The following is a 17800-nucleotide window of genomic DNA, read 5'->3' on the forward strand; positions in this document are numbered from 1 at the left end:
ATTTACTAGCCCAACATTGAATATTACTAGCCATGGGACTGGGACTACTATAATCTAGAAGCCCTGTCTACAATTATAAGAAATACCCTTTTAAAAAAAACGTACAAAAATGACTCACTAACCATAAATTTATTTAACAATATTGACAGTTTCATCCATAGATGTTCATCTCAATGCATGTTTAAAAATACTACTACTAATAATAATAAATTAAATTAAAAAATTAAAACTTTTTACAAAAACAATTAAATAAAAAACTAAATCAATTAAATTTGATTGTTGTTTTTTTCCAACATTCCAAGGCACAACTATAGGTACATGTATAAACCAAATTCCACTGATTTAAACTTTTATCTTGAGCTAATTATATAAATGCAAAATCTGCTGTTGGTAATATATATATATATCTTAAATTGCCTTTTTACTTTGTAAATGCTAGACAAAACTGGTGGTTTGAAAGTACCACATATCACGCTTTTTCTACAGATAGCATGATGGTTGTAAAAACATTTTTAATATAATATTTTAAAAAGTTTATTAGTGTATAATACATGTAATATAGAAAATGACTTTTTTGTGACATGCGTTTGTGCATATTTTTTTAGGTTTATGTATTTAACATACTGCTATTTTTCATGTGAAGGGTTCACATGAATAACATGTGATGTCACATTTTAGTAAAGTAATATTTTTTAATTTTAACATTTACAACTCTGCAATCGTGGAATATTTATGCACGGCAAGCTCTGGGTGAGCAGAAAAATATGCCAAATCATCTATTTAAACTTAAAATTGCAAAAACACAATTATTTTCTAATAAAATAACAATTATTACATAAAATTTATTTTCCAAATTAAAATAAAATTCGCCAACTGTTTCTAAAATTCGCAACTGGCGAATTTGGTGAGTGCCAGAGCTAGCCCTGTTATACCTAAGAAAGCATAATTTATCAACTACTTTTAATGGCCTACCATAATTATAGGTTTTTAACTTAGTGTGTCATTATGACCTTGACATACACGACTGTTCAATACTGACTATCTGTTTGGACATCATAAGTTATTCCTGTAGAATGTTCATATACATGTATGCTGTGGGCTGAGTTTTTAAAGGTGGGCTTATTGTATATAATACTGACAAAACTTTATAAATTAGTCAATGCAATAAAATATTTTTTTACAAACATTTGTTTTGGGAGGGGAAACAGGATGACCTTTGGCCAATTCTATTATGCTTGAAACTCCGTAAAGACTGTTTTCTTATGCACGGTTTGCACAATCAACATTAGATTTGTTGTTATCTGCTCTTTTTATTTTATAACATTTTTCTTTGGATGCATTTTCATCAACAATATTCAAACAAATAACTATCTTAATAGAAAATATTTACTATGTTTATTCCTTAAGTTGCCAATACCAAAATGACTATGGAATTCAGTATTGGATATATATATGTCTGGCAGTATGTTTTTCATGGAGACTTACATTTTAGATTTTGCTTCTTTTGTGGAAGAGTTGCAAGCAACAATTAAGGGTATTGGGTCATTCAGGTCAAATAGAATGCCATCATTTTCAAGAGTTTCAAGACATACTAGTGTTGGCAACATTCCATCACCCATCGTTGTTGTTCCTGTATATGTAGTGAGTAAACCTGAGAACATCAATAACATGTTTCCTGGATGCCAAGATTGATTTCACCCAGACAACCTCTGTTATAATTAATGTACCCATATTCACCGAAGATTCAGGCAGATCCATCCTGGGCACAAACAATGACTGATCAGTGATTCTACCCAGGAAAAAAGTTCTCCCATAAAAAGTTTAAACTACACTTTCTTGTGCACCTTCATTATAAAAAAATATATCCAACAGACTTCTTAATATTTTTTTGCTAATGTCATATTTTAGCAAGCTTTGATCACAGATAACTTTAAAACAATAATTCAGTCAAATCTGACCTGTAATGCATGCAAAAATCTTGTACACAATGGATTTTTTGTGCATATATAAAAACTACCGATATGCATTTGATCAAGATTTGTTACATGCTGGTTTGTAATGTTATTTTGTTCACTCTAACTTGTTGTTTAAGTACTGAAATTTAAGAACATGTCACATGGATGACACCTTATAATAGAAGAAGCTATATTTTATTTTATTTTTCACCATATTTTAAGAAAAAAGTTTTTAAATATCTCTTAGCCCTTAATGAATTTTGTTGAGAATATGTATACATGTAGATCATCTCAAAGTAACTTTATACGTTTGTATTTCCATCGGTGGGACAATTTCTTCATTCAAACTGGCAGTCCTCTTCTTCTGCACACCACTCAAATTCATCTCAACTGCAGCAGATACTCTGACATCTGTGAACATATTGAGATTTAACTTGCTCATAGTTTTACACAACTCTTTAACAAGAGATAGTTCTGGAAACCTACAATCCAACCCTGCATGGTGTACAATCAACAGAGCCGTAGCAGACATGATATTGTTTGGTTGAAATGATCTGAGATTTAAAAGATTTAACGCACAAGGAAGTGGACTTGTCAGGAGTAACCTGTGTGGTAAAAACCTGTTCACTGATGTTGTCGGTGCCACGAGTGAAAGAATAGGATTGTTTAAATACTGTGATAGTTGGGTACTCATGGATGACAAAAAGCATGCAGCAGATTTTGTATTTGCTGTTGGTGACTGCATCCTTTCTAACACAATCATAAATTGACTGGGAGTTGGTCGGTTGTCTGTGACACCTTCACTTAGACCTCTCCAGTCATCCTGCATCAGTCTTCGGTCTAGCACCACCTCTAGCCATCCCACATTGAGGCTAGCCATTCCATGAGCTTCTGATGTGAGAAGGGTCAGACGAAAAGGTCTAGAGTCATCTTCGAGGAAGGTTGCAGTGGTCAAAGGATGAAAGTTTCCCTGAATTGGCAACTTACTTCTAGTTTTCTTCCTGTGCATCTGAAAACCATTCAGATCCACACAAAATGTGTTGTCATGGTTATTGACATCTGTTTCCAATCTCATTACCAATTCTTTGTTGTTCCAGGAATCACCTCCTGTTCCAATGTTGACATCATTATTCACTATAAGGGCACTGCCAAGTGGTCCTGCTATATTGTGTAAAGTTACTTTTTGAACAACCCCTTGTAGTTTTGTGTAAACACTTGAGGAAACAGGTCCAGAAACTACAAACACAGATGGATACATCAGGCTGGTATCTTTTGCAGGTCCATCAGGTAGGAAAACGTAAGCACCACTCTTATCCCTATAAGGGTTCTTCCATGATCCTGTTCCATATGTCACAAATTTAATTTTAACATTGAAACTAGATTCATCAACTTTTCTCTGAATATGGTGTAGTAACCCTGTGCATGTAGAAAATGATGCCAACAAATACTGATTGCTGATTGCAATTTCTGTTCGATCAGGTTCTGCTGTACTAATATTGAAAAGGTTACTTAAATCTGTCACCACCTTATTTACCATCAACACTTTTGATAAGACATACCAGGGCTGTTTTGTAATTGGCACCAAATGATATGTTTTTAGAGATAGAGGAGCTATGTTGACTTCGAACAAGATCTCATACTGGCCAGTTTCCCAGTCATGTTTTCTGCTATAGACTGGGTTAACCTGGTAAAGAACTGTTTTTCCACTGTCACTTTCCACAACTTCCACATTGGGATTAGATACTATGACACTCACAACATCATTTCTGTGAACTGTCAATGAATTAGTAAGCACCAGCACGGTTTTAAACTGAAGATTAATCCTAATATTCCTTGGTGGTGCGTCTGCAAGTGAACTTTCTTCAGTCAGAACCATCAGGCTATCTTCCGAGAAAGACGAAGCTGGTGTAACTATCAAAGATGTTATTAGTGTAGCAAGTAAGGCGTTTATGTCTTTCAGAGCAGAGTGAATAATACTGGCATAGTTTTCTACAACAGCACGCCTAGACGTTCCTGTTATTGCATCGTGGTGTTCAAACAGGGCTAGAGCTTGCCTACCAGACACAAGGTGTTCATATTTAGTTTTTAGTAAGCTGAACAAGTAAGAATTTGATCTAAGAGCACGGACAAGACTAAGTGAGTAAACAATCTCAGCTAGTCTCAACCGACTCTGCAGTATTCTTGCAATGTGCTTAAACAGAGGTCTGCTTGTGAAATAGCCCGTCCAGAACTGATCATCACGGTCGTTGTAAGGGAAGAAATCACCACTGAAAGACGGAAAGTCATTTGATATGTACTGCTTATCTTTCTCCAAGGCTTTGAAATAATCAGACACAGTCCCAAACTTAACAACCACATGCATATCCTTGCTTTGGTTCATGTATGTCATCAGTTTTTCTAAGTTTCCTAACTGGTCATCCCACTCATCACCTCCTGAGTACCGGAAATCATCACCGTGCGGAACAAGCAAAACATTACTTCTGTATATCTGTGCTTTCTTCTGAAACTGCTCCCATAGCTGCCAGGAAAGAGATGCAATATTTTCATCACTGATCTTCACTATTGGAACTTTACTCTGACCCCAGGTGCACTTTTTTCGACTAAAGTCAAATTTGCAACAAATAAACGGATCGGGACCACATGACGAAGGAATGTTGTAAGATAGAAATGGCATCATGTGGCAGAGTATATCAGTGCTGCCTTGTGCATCCCAGGCCTGACGCCAGTAGAATTCAAGATCTTTTGAGGATGCAAGATGTCTTTTAACTGCATAGTTTACTCGTTGAATTACAACATTTTTCAAGCCTGATCTCTTCATCATGTAAGGCATCGTTGGAGAGTATCCGAACTGATCAATAGACCAAGCAGACTGAGGTACTGTTCCAAGTACCTGCTGCAGCCACTGGTGTCCTTCTATTAACTGATCAAGCATGGCCTGGTAGTGGACACTGGCTTCATCACTAACAACCCAGCCACCAGTGACAATCTCAATCTGCCCACTTTTCACCAAAGTCTTAAAATATTCTTTTTCTGTAGCACCTGCATCCTTCCACCATCGAGCCAGAAAAGATACTTCTGCCCACATGAATTTCCAGTGAGGATGTTCCATCAACTTGCCGACGGCCGTTGACAAGGTCTGTTGCGTATATGATGAGTAATAGCTCTCAAAGGTGGACAGCCAGCCAGGATCTTGGTGCGAGTGTGGCACAATGATAACCTGAAGAGGCCTGTCCGTGCCTTTCACCGTGTACGACTGGATTTCTATAACCTGCATCCATCCGCTGACTGTGTACACGTACTGTGGGTAACCAGTTTGTATTGCATCCCATTCTTTCTCCATCTGAATATCAACACGATGCTTTCTTGCTGCATCCTCAACACTACACGTATGTTCGCCCGGATTAAATAACTCAACTTCCGTTTTCCCCCCAATTTTTCCCTGCTTTACCGAATGACCGTGCTTAGCAACATGGCGTGACTGACAGCGTTCCCTGAAGAAACCAAACCCCCATGCCTGAGCATTGTGAGTGTTATGCTGAACCAGCTGCAGTGATGCCAGACGGTTCTCCACCGTCGTATATGCCCAGAGACACATCACTAAATACACAGTAAAACATACCAGAACAAATATACCCAGAGATCTCTTCTTTACCCTCATGGTGTTTTAAATACATGAAACTACATAACCAGTACCAATGTGCATACACGAAGACCCGTTTACCACACTCTGAAAAGAATACAATTACAACAGAAGGATAACTATCCTGTTACAAAATGAAAAACAAAAGCTTTGCTTTGTTCTTCATGATTGTCTGAACATAAAGTATCATTGAAGATTATCTTCTGGATGCATATTTGTGTATTACAAGGAAAGATAATTAACGAAGAATGTTCACAGAATCAATGGCATAGGCATGGCATAGTAATAGCATAAGCATGGCATAGTAATAGCATAGACATGGCATAATGATATGTACTATGATATGTATATCATATGCTCATAATATCCCTTTACAAACTTGATGACCACTTGAACATTCTCTGCATGTAGTTCAAACCAGGCATTGCATATCAGCCATTACATGTAACTGGAAAACACTATTCAACATGAGCCACTGCACACTGGAGTGTTCTGCTTATGAAAACTGGCTGGTACATCAGATTGGGTTTCTCTTCATATCAGCTGTATCCAAAACAGTGTATACTTCTCAAAATCTGCTTCACCCTTTGTTACGTCTTTCTGGACACAACACCACATACATGTACCATGAATTCTACCAATATCAATGTCCGTCTTACAGTTTTAACAGAAATGGTTGCACACAATCAACTAACAATCTTGCCACAAAATCCACAGGCAAATGACTCATGCTTCACAAGCACTGTGTTATGTTCTCAATTCACAGAAGGATGCCAACTGATGCCAGACTTTTCATAGCTGAACACTCCACTGTTTTCCTTTAGGCCATCTGTAAATAAAATAGGTCTATAAAAATTCAGACTCCACAAATAAGACTACAAAATGTAAGGAATATATAAGCATACGAGACAGAGGGCAGGGGGGCAACTGCCCCCCTAGTTCTGGAGAAAAACCTCAAAACCAGGCAAAAATTACAGGGTTATTCCGGCACAATGTGCTAACCTGAGACCTGTTAACCTTGTATTTCCATCATTCTACCCTCAAAATTAGTTAACCGGCCTCGGTGGCATCGTGGTTAGCCATCGGTCTACAGGCTGGTAGGTACTGGGTTCGGATCCCAGTCGAGGCATGGGGTTTTTAATCCAGATACCGACTCCAAACCCTGAGTGAGTGCTCCGCAAGGCTCAATGGGTAGGTGTAAACCACTTGCACCGACCAGTGATCCATAACTGGTTCAACAAAGGCCATGGTTTGTGCTATCTTGTCTGTGGGAAGCGCAAATAAAAGATCCCTTGCTGCCTAACATAAAGAGTAGCCTATGTGGCGACAGCGGGTTTCCTCTCAAGATCTGTGTGGTCCTTAACCATATGTCTGACGCCATATAACCGTAAATAAAATGTGTTGAGTGCATCGTTAAATAAAACATTTCTTTTTTTCAAAATTAGTTGTAATCCATGTAAAAATGCATAGTGATTCGTTTGCAACCCTATATAGCTGTTTGGTAGTAATGCTAATATGAATAAATGTTGTTATCCAGATTCTGATATTTTTATTTAATTTGGGTAAATGCCAGCCTGCTCCCCTACAAAAATAGGAGTCTGTACACATATGAAGGAATGTTTTTTAATGATACCTCAAAATATTTTAAACTAAAAAAAAACCTGGAAGTTTATTTTTTTCTTTAAAACACCACCACAAAGAATACAGTGATTATTTAATCATCAGCTATTGGATATCAAACCTTTGGTAATTCACACAGATATAAGTTACCAATACGGTTAACGATAGTACTAAACCAAATAACTTCCAGCTGGGTCAAAGTTCAAGGTGCACCCAACTTTTGATAGAGAAGTGAACACCAGAAGTCCTGTGATTGGTTATAAATGTGAGCGTGTTGGTTGTGAAAAATAATAGTTTCATCTGGGTAAAAAAAATATGCAATTTTATTTCATCTAGTACCACTGTGTCAAGTAGCCTTGTGCTTGAAACATGTATGGGGTACCGTAAAAAAAAGTACTCGAATTTTGTGCGGAACTAGGGTAGTCATAGATGCTACCCGTTATCTTAGAAATGAGCAGCTTGACCCCCAATTTTTTCTGATTCACTTTAAGTTTGAGGGGTGGTAGTATTTATATCCGTGGCGTTTATGTCAATTGATATGCTGCAGGTAGGAGTTTTAGCCACATATGTTACTACTGTCGTCTATGGGATTTGATTTGGTAGTATACACCCTACAGAAAGAAAAAGAAAGAAATGTTTTATTTAACGACACACTCAACACATTTTATTTACGGTTACATGGCGTCAGACATATGGTCAAGGACCACACAGATTTTGAGAGGAAACCCGCTGTCGCCACTATATGGGCTACTCTTCCGATTAGCAGCAAGGGATCTTTTATTTGCGCTTCCCACAGCCAGGATAGCACAAACCATGGCCTTTGTTGAACCAGTTATGGATCACTGGTCGGTGCAAGTGGTTTACACCTACCCATTGAGCCTTGCGGAGCACTCACTCAGGGTTTGGAATCGGTATCTGGATTAAAAATCCCATGCCTCGACTGGGGTCTGAACCCAGTACCTACCAGCCTGTAGATCAATGGCCTACCACGACGCCACCCTACAGATGCACTGAAGCATGTACCTATTTTGTTTCAACTCAAGTAAAACAATGATTTTACATTGTGACTTGGACAGATTGGGCACAATATTTAACGAGAACCGTTGCTCTGTTCGTGTGTTGACTACACAACTTTATAATCATGAGAACCGCCAATCGGTTATGTGGTGAACAATAACATTCTAAAATTAAAAGTACCATATATCAGTAATGAAAGAGAAAATCAGTTTGTTTTTAAATACATTTGAACCATCAGTGTAGCACAGAACCGTAGTTCAAGTGTTTTAGGATTAGGTAGGCCTAACTCATTGGTTACGAGAATTATATTCACAAAATTCAACAATCGGTTACCTACATGTAAGTAAAACTCAAGTGAACTGACTTCTGGTTACCTCAGAAATATTGTCACCTACAGTCATTGCTAACTTGTCGGAATGGGATTTCTAAAAACCTGACACCATCGAAAGCAGTTGACTGCAAAATTATAATTTGATTGCAAAATCATAATTTGATGGAAAACTTTATAAATTCTTTGCAGAAATAATTCCCAGTTGAAAAATAAAGAGTCAGTGATGGTTAACCCAATCAGGGACTAGTAGTGTCCATAGACGTCAACCAAGTGCTAATTTAGTAGTTGGCTAGTGAAAATTAGCGCGAGCCCCGAGACAGCTAGTCTGAAACATCTGCCATCTGTTTTTGTTTAATGACACCATCAGACCACATTGATTAATTCGTTTTCCTAAAATGTTGTCTGTTAGCATTGATTCTGGAGGCCTCCATACATTTTGTAATTTAATTGCCGTAAAATATTTTTTTATAAAATATTTTAAGTTTGAACAATATACATGTTTTGATAAAACACTGAAAAGTTTTGTTTTAGAAAGTGCTAAAGGCTACCACTTAACGTTTCACTCGCCGAAACAGGTGACATAGTTAATATTTAGTATTTACCGTTGATGCATGCTACATTTTTTTATGCACAAGCGGGAAATTTTTAAATGTAGTAGCTAGCTTATAGTGCCAATTCCAAGCGTATAAATATAATTTTTAAAAACCATTTATTTGGATAAATCGTCCTCAGTGGCATCGTGGTTAGGCCATCGGTCTACAGGCTGGTAGGTACTGGGTTCGGATCCCAGTCGAGGCATGGGATTTTTAATCCAGATACCGACTCCAAACCCTGAGTGAGTGCTCTGCAAGGCTCAATGGGTAGGTGTAAACCACTTGCACCGACCAGTGTTCCATAACTGGTTTAACAAAGGCCATGGTTTGTGCTATCCTGTCTGTGGGAAGCGCAAATAAAAGATCCCTTGCTGCCTGTCGTAAAAGAGTAGCCTATGTGGCAACAGCGGGTTTCCTCTAAAAAACAGTGTCAGAATTACCATGTTTGACGTCCAATAGCCGATGATAAGATAACAAATCAATGTGCTCTAGTGGCGTCGTTAAATAAAACAAACTTTACTTTTTTTAACTATTTGGATAACAACTGTATGTTTATAAATATTGATATGCTCTAGTGTTTATCCCATGCTCACTGAAATTGGTCTCTCTACACTACATGATCGCAGTATTACGTCTATGGCGCCTACTCGTCTGCTTGTCGCGGCATAATTCTGGGCTTTGTGTATTCATTTACCGTTTTCAAACAGGCATGGCAATGCTGCATTTATTCCTTTCTGTGTAGGCCTACTTCTTTTAAGCGTTTCACTTCGGTCCAGTACTGACAAAATTATTTCCCTTTCCGTAATAAAAATGTCATGTATGGAAGGCCATTTCGGTCACAAGTCCAGAAACAAAACGCATTTTCATTGCCGATAATGTTAACATTTTATGGTATCAACAAGACATAGTACATGCGCCTGTTCCCAATAGCAGCAGCGATGTTGTTTTGTTGTTTTTTAAATATATATATTTATACATGTATTTATGTGTGTGTGTGTGTGTGTGTGTGTGTGTGTGTGTGTGTGTGTGTGTGTGTGTGCGTGCGTGCGCGCGCCCCTCCCACATACACCTTTGGCATCTTCCTACGACTGATATGTAGCCAATACAGTGCACCCCACGCCCACGCCCATTTTATACATCTTTTCTTACGGGCCTTTAAATACGCCATATAAATATTCGATCTATATTTGATTTAAGATGGGGCCGTTCAGTAATAATATTAGGGCTTACATAATCGTAGAATACAGAGTATAAGAATGCGTTACAAAACGCCATGGGGTCGTTGTACAGAAATCACAATAATATATGAACATTAATTTTTTTTAATAATAACATTAAAAAATAATAATATTAATTGTAAAAATAAAATAAAATAAATAAATAATGTTGGTAAAATTACATTTCTGTGACGGTAAAACGGAGCGGGTGTATTTATGAATGAACGAACGAACGAATGAATGAATGAATGTTTAACGGCACCCCAGCACAAAAAATAGAGATCGGTTATTAGGTGTCAAAGTTAAAGTAACAAGAACGTTTTGTAATTTTACATGCAACACGGGCCATATACCATTATGTTATTTCCTCTTTTTTTCTTTTGGTGTGTGTTTGGGGGGGGGGGGGGGGGGACGCAGCCCAATGAAACGCTCACCTGATGCGTGGTCGGCTATCGCCAGTCAGTCCTCTATATCTCATGTAACAAAGGCCGTGGTAGGTACTATAATGTCTGTAGGGGTGAGGTGAGGGGTGGAGACTGGTTCCTACCCAAATTAAACGCAAATGCACGAATATGGATAATAACGTTTATTCAGCTACATGATGTGGGACGTAGTCCACTGGTAAAACGCTTGCCTGATGCGCGGCCGGAATAGGATCGATCCCCATCGATGGGACCATTGGGTCAGAGTTGTTTCAGCCAGTGCACCATGAATAGTATATGCTATATTGTCTGTGGGATGGTGCATATAAAAGATTCCTTACTACTAATTGAAAAATGTAGCGGCTTTCCTTTCTAAGACTATATGACAAAATTACCAATGTTTGACATCCATTAGCTGATAAACCGGCCTCGGTGGCGTCGTGGCAGGCCATCGATCTACAGGCTGGTAGGTACTGGGTTCGGATCCCAGTCGAGGCATGGGATTTTTAATCCAGATACCAACTCCAAACCCTGATTGAGTGCTCCGCAAGGCTCAATGGGTAGGTGTAAACCACTTGCACCGACCAGTGATCCATAACTGGTTCAACAAAGGCCATGGTTTGTGCTATCCTGCCTGTGGGAAGCGCAAATAAAAGATCCCTTGCTGCCTATCGGAAGAGTAGCCCATGTAGTGGCGACAGCGGGTTTCCTCTCAAAATCTGTGTGGTCCTGAACCATATGTCTGACGCCATATAACCGTAAATAAAATGTGTTGAGTGCGTCGTTAAATAAAACACTTCTTTCCATTAGCTGATAATTAATAAATCAATGCGCTTTAGTTAAATTTTCATATTTACATTATGCTACTACCAAACAGATTTAAAAAAAATAAAATTTCAAACAGATCACTGCAAATGTTTACGATGGATTGTAAGTAATATTGTGAGTAGAATGATGGAAATAAATCGTGAAATGTTTTTAGGCTAGCTACTTTTGCCCGAACTTTTTAGGCCGGTATGAACGATATCTAGTGTGTGTGTGTGGGGTGGGGGGGGGGGGGGGGGGGGGGGGGGGTTGTTTGTTTGTTGTTGTTGTTTTGTTGGGTTTTTGGGTTGTTTTTTGTTTTGTTTTTTTGTTGTTGTTGTTGTTGTTGGGGTTTTTTGTTTCTTTTTGGGGGGTAATCTAATAGAGGAAAAGCGAAGGGTTTTTTTTGGTGTTTTTTCTTTCTATTTATATGGACTAGAACAAAAAACCGAAGGCTATATTTTCGTCCTCATATCTGGGGAAGCTGTGCCCTGCCCCGAGCATTTGTATGTGTCTGGTAGTTACCACACCTCCACAAGCTCTTTTGTTTTGTGTGTGTGTGCGTGCGTGTGTGTGTGTCCTCGCCACCCCGCCCTTGTGAAGGTACCGGCTCGGGACTAGCTCGCCCATGGGAAGCTGAAGTTGGTTCGATATTCAACGTTCAACATTCAATATTTGAATATTGCTCTGACAGAACAACATTCAACATTCAGGGTTTTTTTCCTGAATTATACATTCTTCAAAATCTACTATACACATTTAGGTGTATATCATATGATAATATGGTGAATCGAGAGTGGCTTAGGCATGTAAAATAATCTAGTGAGGTTCAGAAATAAAGCACAGAGCTAAGTCTGGCCGAACTCTACAAAACAAAATGATTATGTAGCAAAAGAATCAACAACATACGCACACATCTGAAACTAAACAGAATGATTATGATATCATAAACAGGTGTTCAGTAGTGCACATCCCACCTATATATAACAAATACTGGGTGGCTCAGGGGCAACTTCCCAAATAACGCCCCATCACTATATATGGTACACAGTGTAAAATCAAGGTAACAACAATTTTGAAACTAAACATAGAATGTTTATCATATGAGAAACAAGTGTTTAGCAGTGCACATTCAACTCATATATAACAAACACGGGGTGGCTCAGGCGCATCTTTCGAGGTAACGCCCCAGCCAGATACATATGGTACACAGTATAACTACACCATACTCGTTTGCAGTCATGCAGCTCTGAAACTGAACATAGAAAGTTTATGAAATTCTACAGATCCATCCTATAGTGCATGCTCTTTGGTAATGTTTAGTCTAGGGTTGCTCATGTTTAGTTTCAGAATTGTGGGTAGCCTGATTTTACACTGTGTACCATATATATGGGTGGGGCGTTACCTTGAAAGCTGCCCCTGAGCTATTTGTTATATATGGGTTGAATGTGCACTGCTGAACACTTGTTTTTCATATGATAAACATTCTATGTTTAGTTTCAGAATTGTGGGTCTAATCTGAATAATGAGCTGATCTCCGAATTTGGACCTTTACCAGGGCGTCACGTCCATATAGTCTTGAGCCACCCTAGACTCTACACATTACCAAAGAGCATGCACTATAGGATGGATCTGTAGAATTTCATAAACTTTCTATGTTCAGTTTCAGAGCTGCGTGACTGCAAACGAGTAAGGTGTAGTTATACTGTGTACAATATATGTGGGTGGGGCGTTACCTTGAAAGTTGTCCCTGAGCAACCCCGTGTTTTGTTATATATGGGTTGAATGTGCACTGCTGAACACTTGTTTATCATATGATAAACATTCTATGTTTAGTTTCAGAATTGTGGGTCTAATCTGAATAATGAGCTGATCTTCGAATTTCGACCTTTAACGGGGCGCCACGTCCAGATAGAGTCTTGAGCCACCCTAGACTCTTCACATTACCAAATAACGTGCACTATAGGATGGATCTGTAGAATTTCATAAACGTTCTATGTTCAGTTTCAGAGCTGCATGACTGTAAACGAGTATGGTATAGTTATACTATGTACCATATATAGTGATGGGGCGTTACTTGGCAAGTTGCCCCTGAGCCACCCCGTGTTTGTTATATATGTGTTGGATGTGCACTACTGAACATTCGTTTATCATATGATAAACATTCTATGTTTAGTTTCAGAATTGTGAGTCTAATCTGAGTATTGAGCTGATTTTCGAATTGCGACCTTTAGTAAATTTTTGCGTGGATTACACTTTGCTTTATTTCCGAGCCATCCCATATTATCGTTTATTGCTAAATCATCCTAAATTGGTTGTTTTCATAGACAAACACTTGTATCTGAATTGAAGTTTTTAAAGAATGTTAATTGCATCTTTCAAAAAAATATACTGAATGTTGAATGTTGTTCTGTCAGAGCAATATTCAATATTGAATGTTGAACGTTGAATATCGAACCAACTTCCGCTTCCCGCTCGTTAAAGGGACCTAGATGGCGTTGAAATGTCTCCCTAGGTTGCCCATAGGGCCCTTAAAAGGGCCTGAACTGTTAGATCGTGGCATGACAACCCAGGGGAGACTCGCTAGCAATTGTGTATGTATAGAGAGCAGGCCGGTAGTTCCTGATGTTGTCCTCCTCCCTTCGTCCGTTTGTCCTCCTCTTCCATCTTTCCCATCTGGTGTTGCTTTCCTCTTCCATCTCTCCCATCTGATGTTATCCATTTTGTAAACCAGCAGCCAGTAGGTTTTACTTGGGGGTGGGTGGAGGTGGCGGTTTTCTTTTGTCCGACCCCTCCTGGTGCAAGCAATTGTGTACTTGGGAGTCGGTTTTCTTTTGCCCGACTTCTTATAAGTACTAGGTGGTGGGCCGTTATTTGTAGGCGGATGCATTGTTATCATTAGTCAATGCATCCTTTGTAAAAAGTGATGTTTTTAGGCGAATGCTGTATGTTTGTTGTCCCTAGTTAGTCAATATAATTAAAATTAGCTCCACTGTTACATGTGGATCTAACAGCAGCCCGTTAGAGCTCATGTCCAGTTGACCTTTCATTCGACCAATAAAAACCTTACTTGCAAAATCATGCCAGTGATTTGAAAATAATTTGAAAACATTCGGGATTATGCTGATGGTATACGAAATGATTCGGGTGAATTACGAAGTATGCCGGAAACTAATTTCAATGTAAAGTTTTATATAAAATTCGTTTCAAGACAAAAAAAACCCATGATGGTATAGCCATAAAATCTGTTTATACCAGTATACAATCTAGAGTTTATTACTGCACATTTCCCCCTGTTTTTTCAATGTTAAAATAGACCAACAAGTTCGCGTATTGCATAAATAGTCTCGCCCGATATTTTTAGAATCTGTATGCTCCCAAATAACGCTATAAAAGGCGAAGTGTAATTGGTCGATATTTAAATTGTTATTTATAGATGAAATGTCACCTGGACATGGGAGTCCACGCAATGCTGTTAGATCTACCGGTATATACCAGTAGAGCTAATTTTAATCAGATTGCTAGTTAGTGTGAAGGTTTCTCCTATTGTCCTAAGTCCCTAAACTAAATCCAAAGGCACAAAGCCACCCATCCCCCTCTGCCCTCGTAGTTTAATGTAATACAAGGAGAGGGGGGAAATTGTACTAATCTAGCTAGCTTTTGAAGGGAAACCTCTTATAGTGTCATGTATGTTTGTTTTTAAAAAAAGCACTAGGCTTCACTGAAAAATAAAGACATATTAGTTTATGACCATATTTATTTCTTATCAATTGTTACTAATAGGATTTTGAATTTTGTCCCACTCCCAAAGGTTCAAAATGAATTTAATAAGTATACGGGTATAACCGACAGACTAGACAGACAGACACGCACGCGCATTAGTGAGCAAAGGGTTAAAGAGAGCGTGTATGGAAAGACTTACTTTTATATATGGTGTTAGTAGTATGTTGTTACTTTGCGGCCGGAAAATCGTGTGTTAACATACCTTCAAGGTTGCTGAAATAAATATGGTCTACATATAAAAATATCTGGTTGAAATGTGCAAGAAAACCGAACACGTGAAGATTATATACAATCATTAAAGTAACCACCTGCCAAATATCTGAAATTAAAGGACATCACATCAAATTATTTTTCTCGATCCATCGACTTAATATCTCGATCGATCGACATACTATCTCGATCTATTGACTTACTATCTCGATCGATCGACTTTCGAACTCGAGGCTTTCCGTCAAGATAGGCGACTGGGATACCGTTATAGGTTATACTATACCATATAAAATCCCATAAGCAACAACATTAACATTTTTGGTTAAAAACACTATATGCAATATACATGTATCAACAAAACTATAACATTCATCCGTCACATAAATACAGGCCACCACATTTTTTCTTTCTCAAATTGGAGAAGAACTAATCCCCATTCCCTTTGCCCTACCAATGTGGTCGGGATGAGGTGAACAGGTATGTATACACTGTACTAAAAGCCACCCACTGTTCACATCTCTCAAGTACACCCACTGTTGCAATAGCTAAGGCAACTACGTCTGTATCTGTAGCAGATATGATGATCCATATGTAGCTTTGCTGATATGCATCGAATGTGGAGGGGCATGTTGAAGCCCAAAATGTCCCAAATGGGACATCTTGGGCAGTGCTCGGCCCAAGATGTCCTTGGGACGTCTTCTTGGGCCAAGAGATTCTATATACTTTTGTTACATTTGCTTAAATCATTCAAATTGTTTTTTGTTTAACGACACCTCTAGAGAAAATGAATTAATAATCGGCTATTGGATGTCAAACAATTGGCAATTCTGACATGTAGTCTTGAGAGGAAACCTGTCACATTTTGCCATTAGCAGCAAAGGGTCTTTTATATGCACTTTCCCAAAGAAAGGACAGCACATACAAAATATTTTGATATACCAGACGTGGGGCTCTGGTTACACCATTTAAAGGCATGTGGACATTTTGAAGCTGTGCCTGCCTAAACGAGTGGGATTTTCGCTCGGTTACAATCCGTTCGTTTGAAATGGACTACAATGAAGGGTCGATTATCTGGGTGAAGCTATTGAGTTTTCCTATTCCAACCAGTGATTCATGAATGGCATATCATAGGAAATAGTATGGAATATGCTGTGTAAATACATGTATGTATATACTTTGTATGTACATGCATGTGTGTGCGTGTATCTACTATGTATATGCATGTATGTATGTATAAATGCATGGATGTAGGCAGGTAGGTGGGTGGTTGGTACGTAGTTACGTACGTACGTATGGATGGATCGACGGATGGTTTAAAGTTTGTTTTGTTTAACGACACCACAAGAACATATTAATTGATTTATTAATCACCGGCATTAAAAATCAATGCATACTGTCAGAAGTTGACTGGGAACAGCACATTCAACACTACAGACATTCAATCCCACATTTCAACTTGGTATGAAATACAGACATTACTACGCTAGTTGAGAAGTAAATACGGTCTACAATTTGATGTGTTCCCTTATTTCTTTCCATCAGTATATTTGTCATGTACTGTCGACATTTAAAGCTTAGCCCAATAACCGTTCACACACCCCTTTTCAAATGTCTGTCTTCGTCACAGGCGTGCTGGTAACCTAATATAACTACTTTGTATAAACTAGGATGTTGCCCGACAGACTAGGTAGCTGTGACAAGCGATACGGCTGACGGAAAATTAGAGCTGGGGTGTACAGTTTCTATCTACATTTACTCGTATTCATATCTTGTTCGTCTATTTTTGGTGACTCCACTGTTCAAAGGAAACCAAGTGAGACCTAACTGAAGGAAAGAAGAACTGTTTTCTTTAAAGGTACACTAAACTCCAACAAGAGCCTTGTGTTGGAAAGATGCATACCCGGACCACCAACACATACTGACACTTTAACAAATGAAAAACGCGTAATTTTAGAATTAATAAAAACCGTGATTATTCCTGCTAACTGGGGGCAGCCATTTTGTTTAATTTTTGTGACGACCGGTGGTATAGCTTGGGGCGAAGTGACGTCAGCTCAGGTCCAACTTCTCTATGATGCACAGTGTAAACAAATGCTCTAATTTACGACAAGGCGCTTCGCTTTCACCAACCTGACTTGTAAAACAACATAAATGACTTGATAGTATAATAAACTATTTAACTAAATATATTTCAATTTGCATCAATAT

General features: G+C 38.4%; 1 protein-coding gene across 1 annotated transcript; it reads right to left on the reverse strand.

Moving 5' to 3' along the window:
* Positions 1-978: 978 nt before the first annotated feature.
* Positions 979-9968, reverse strand: LOC121384824 (alpha-mannosidase 2-like). The gene is made up of 2 exons (XM_041515412.1): positions 9851-9968; positions 979-6424 (listed from the first exon to the last, which is right to left on the reverse strand). The coding sequence occupies exon 2, from the start codon at positions 5611-5613 to the stop codon at positions 2242-2244; it is 3372 nt and encodes a 1123-aa protein (XP_041371346.1). The 5' UTR covers positions 5614-6424; positions 9851-9968; the 3' UTR covers positions 979-2241.
* Positions 9969-17800: the final 7832 nt, after the last annotated feature.

This window comes from Gigantopelta aegis, chromosome 10, assembly GCF_016097555.1.
Source record: "Gigantopelta aegis isolate Gae_Host chromosome 10, Gae_host_genome, whole genome shotgun sequence".
NCBI classification, from domain to species: Eukaryota; Metazoa; Mollusca; class Gastropoda; order Neomphalida; family Peltospiridae; genus Gigantopelta; species Gigantopelta aegis.

What these genes read in the sequence shown, in the direction of transcription:
- LOC121384824 (XM_041515412.1), bottom strand. Translation starts at nt 5,613, where the DNA reads ATGAGGGTAAAGAAGAGATCTCTGGGTATATTTGTTCTGGTATGTTTT.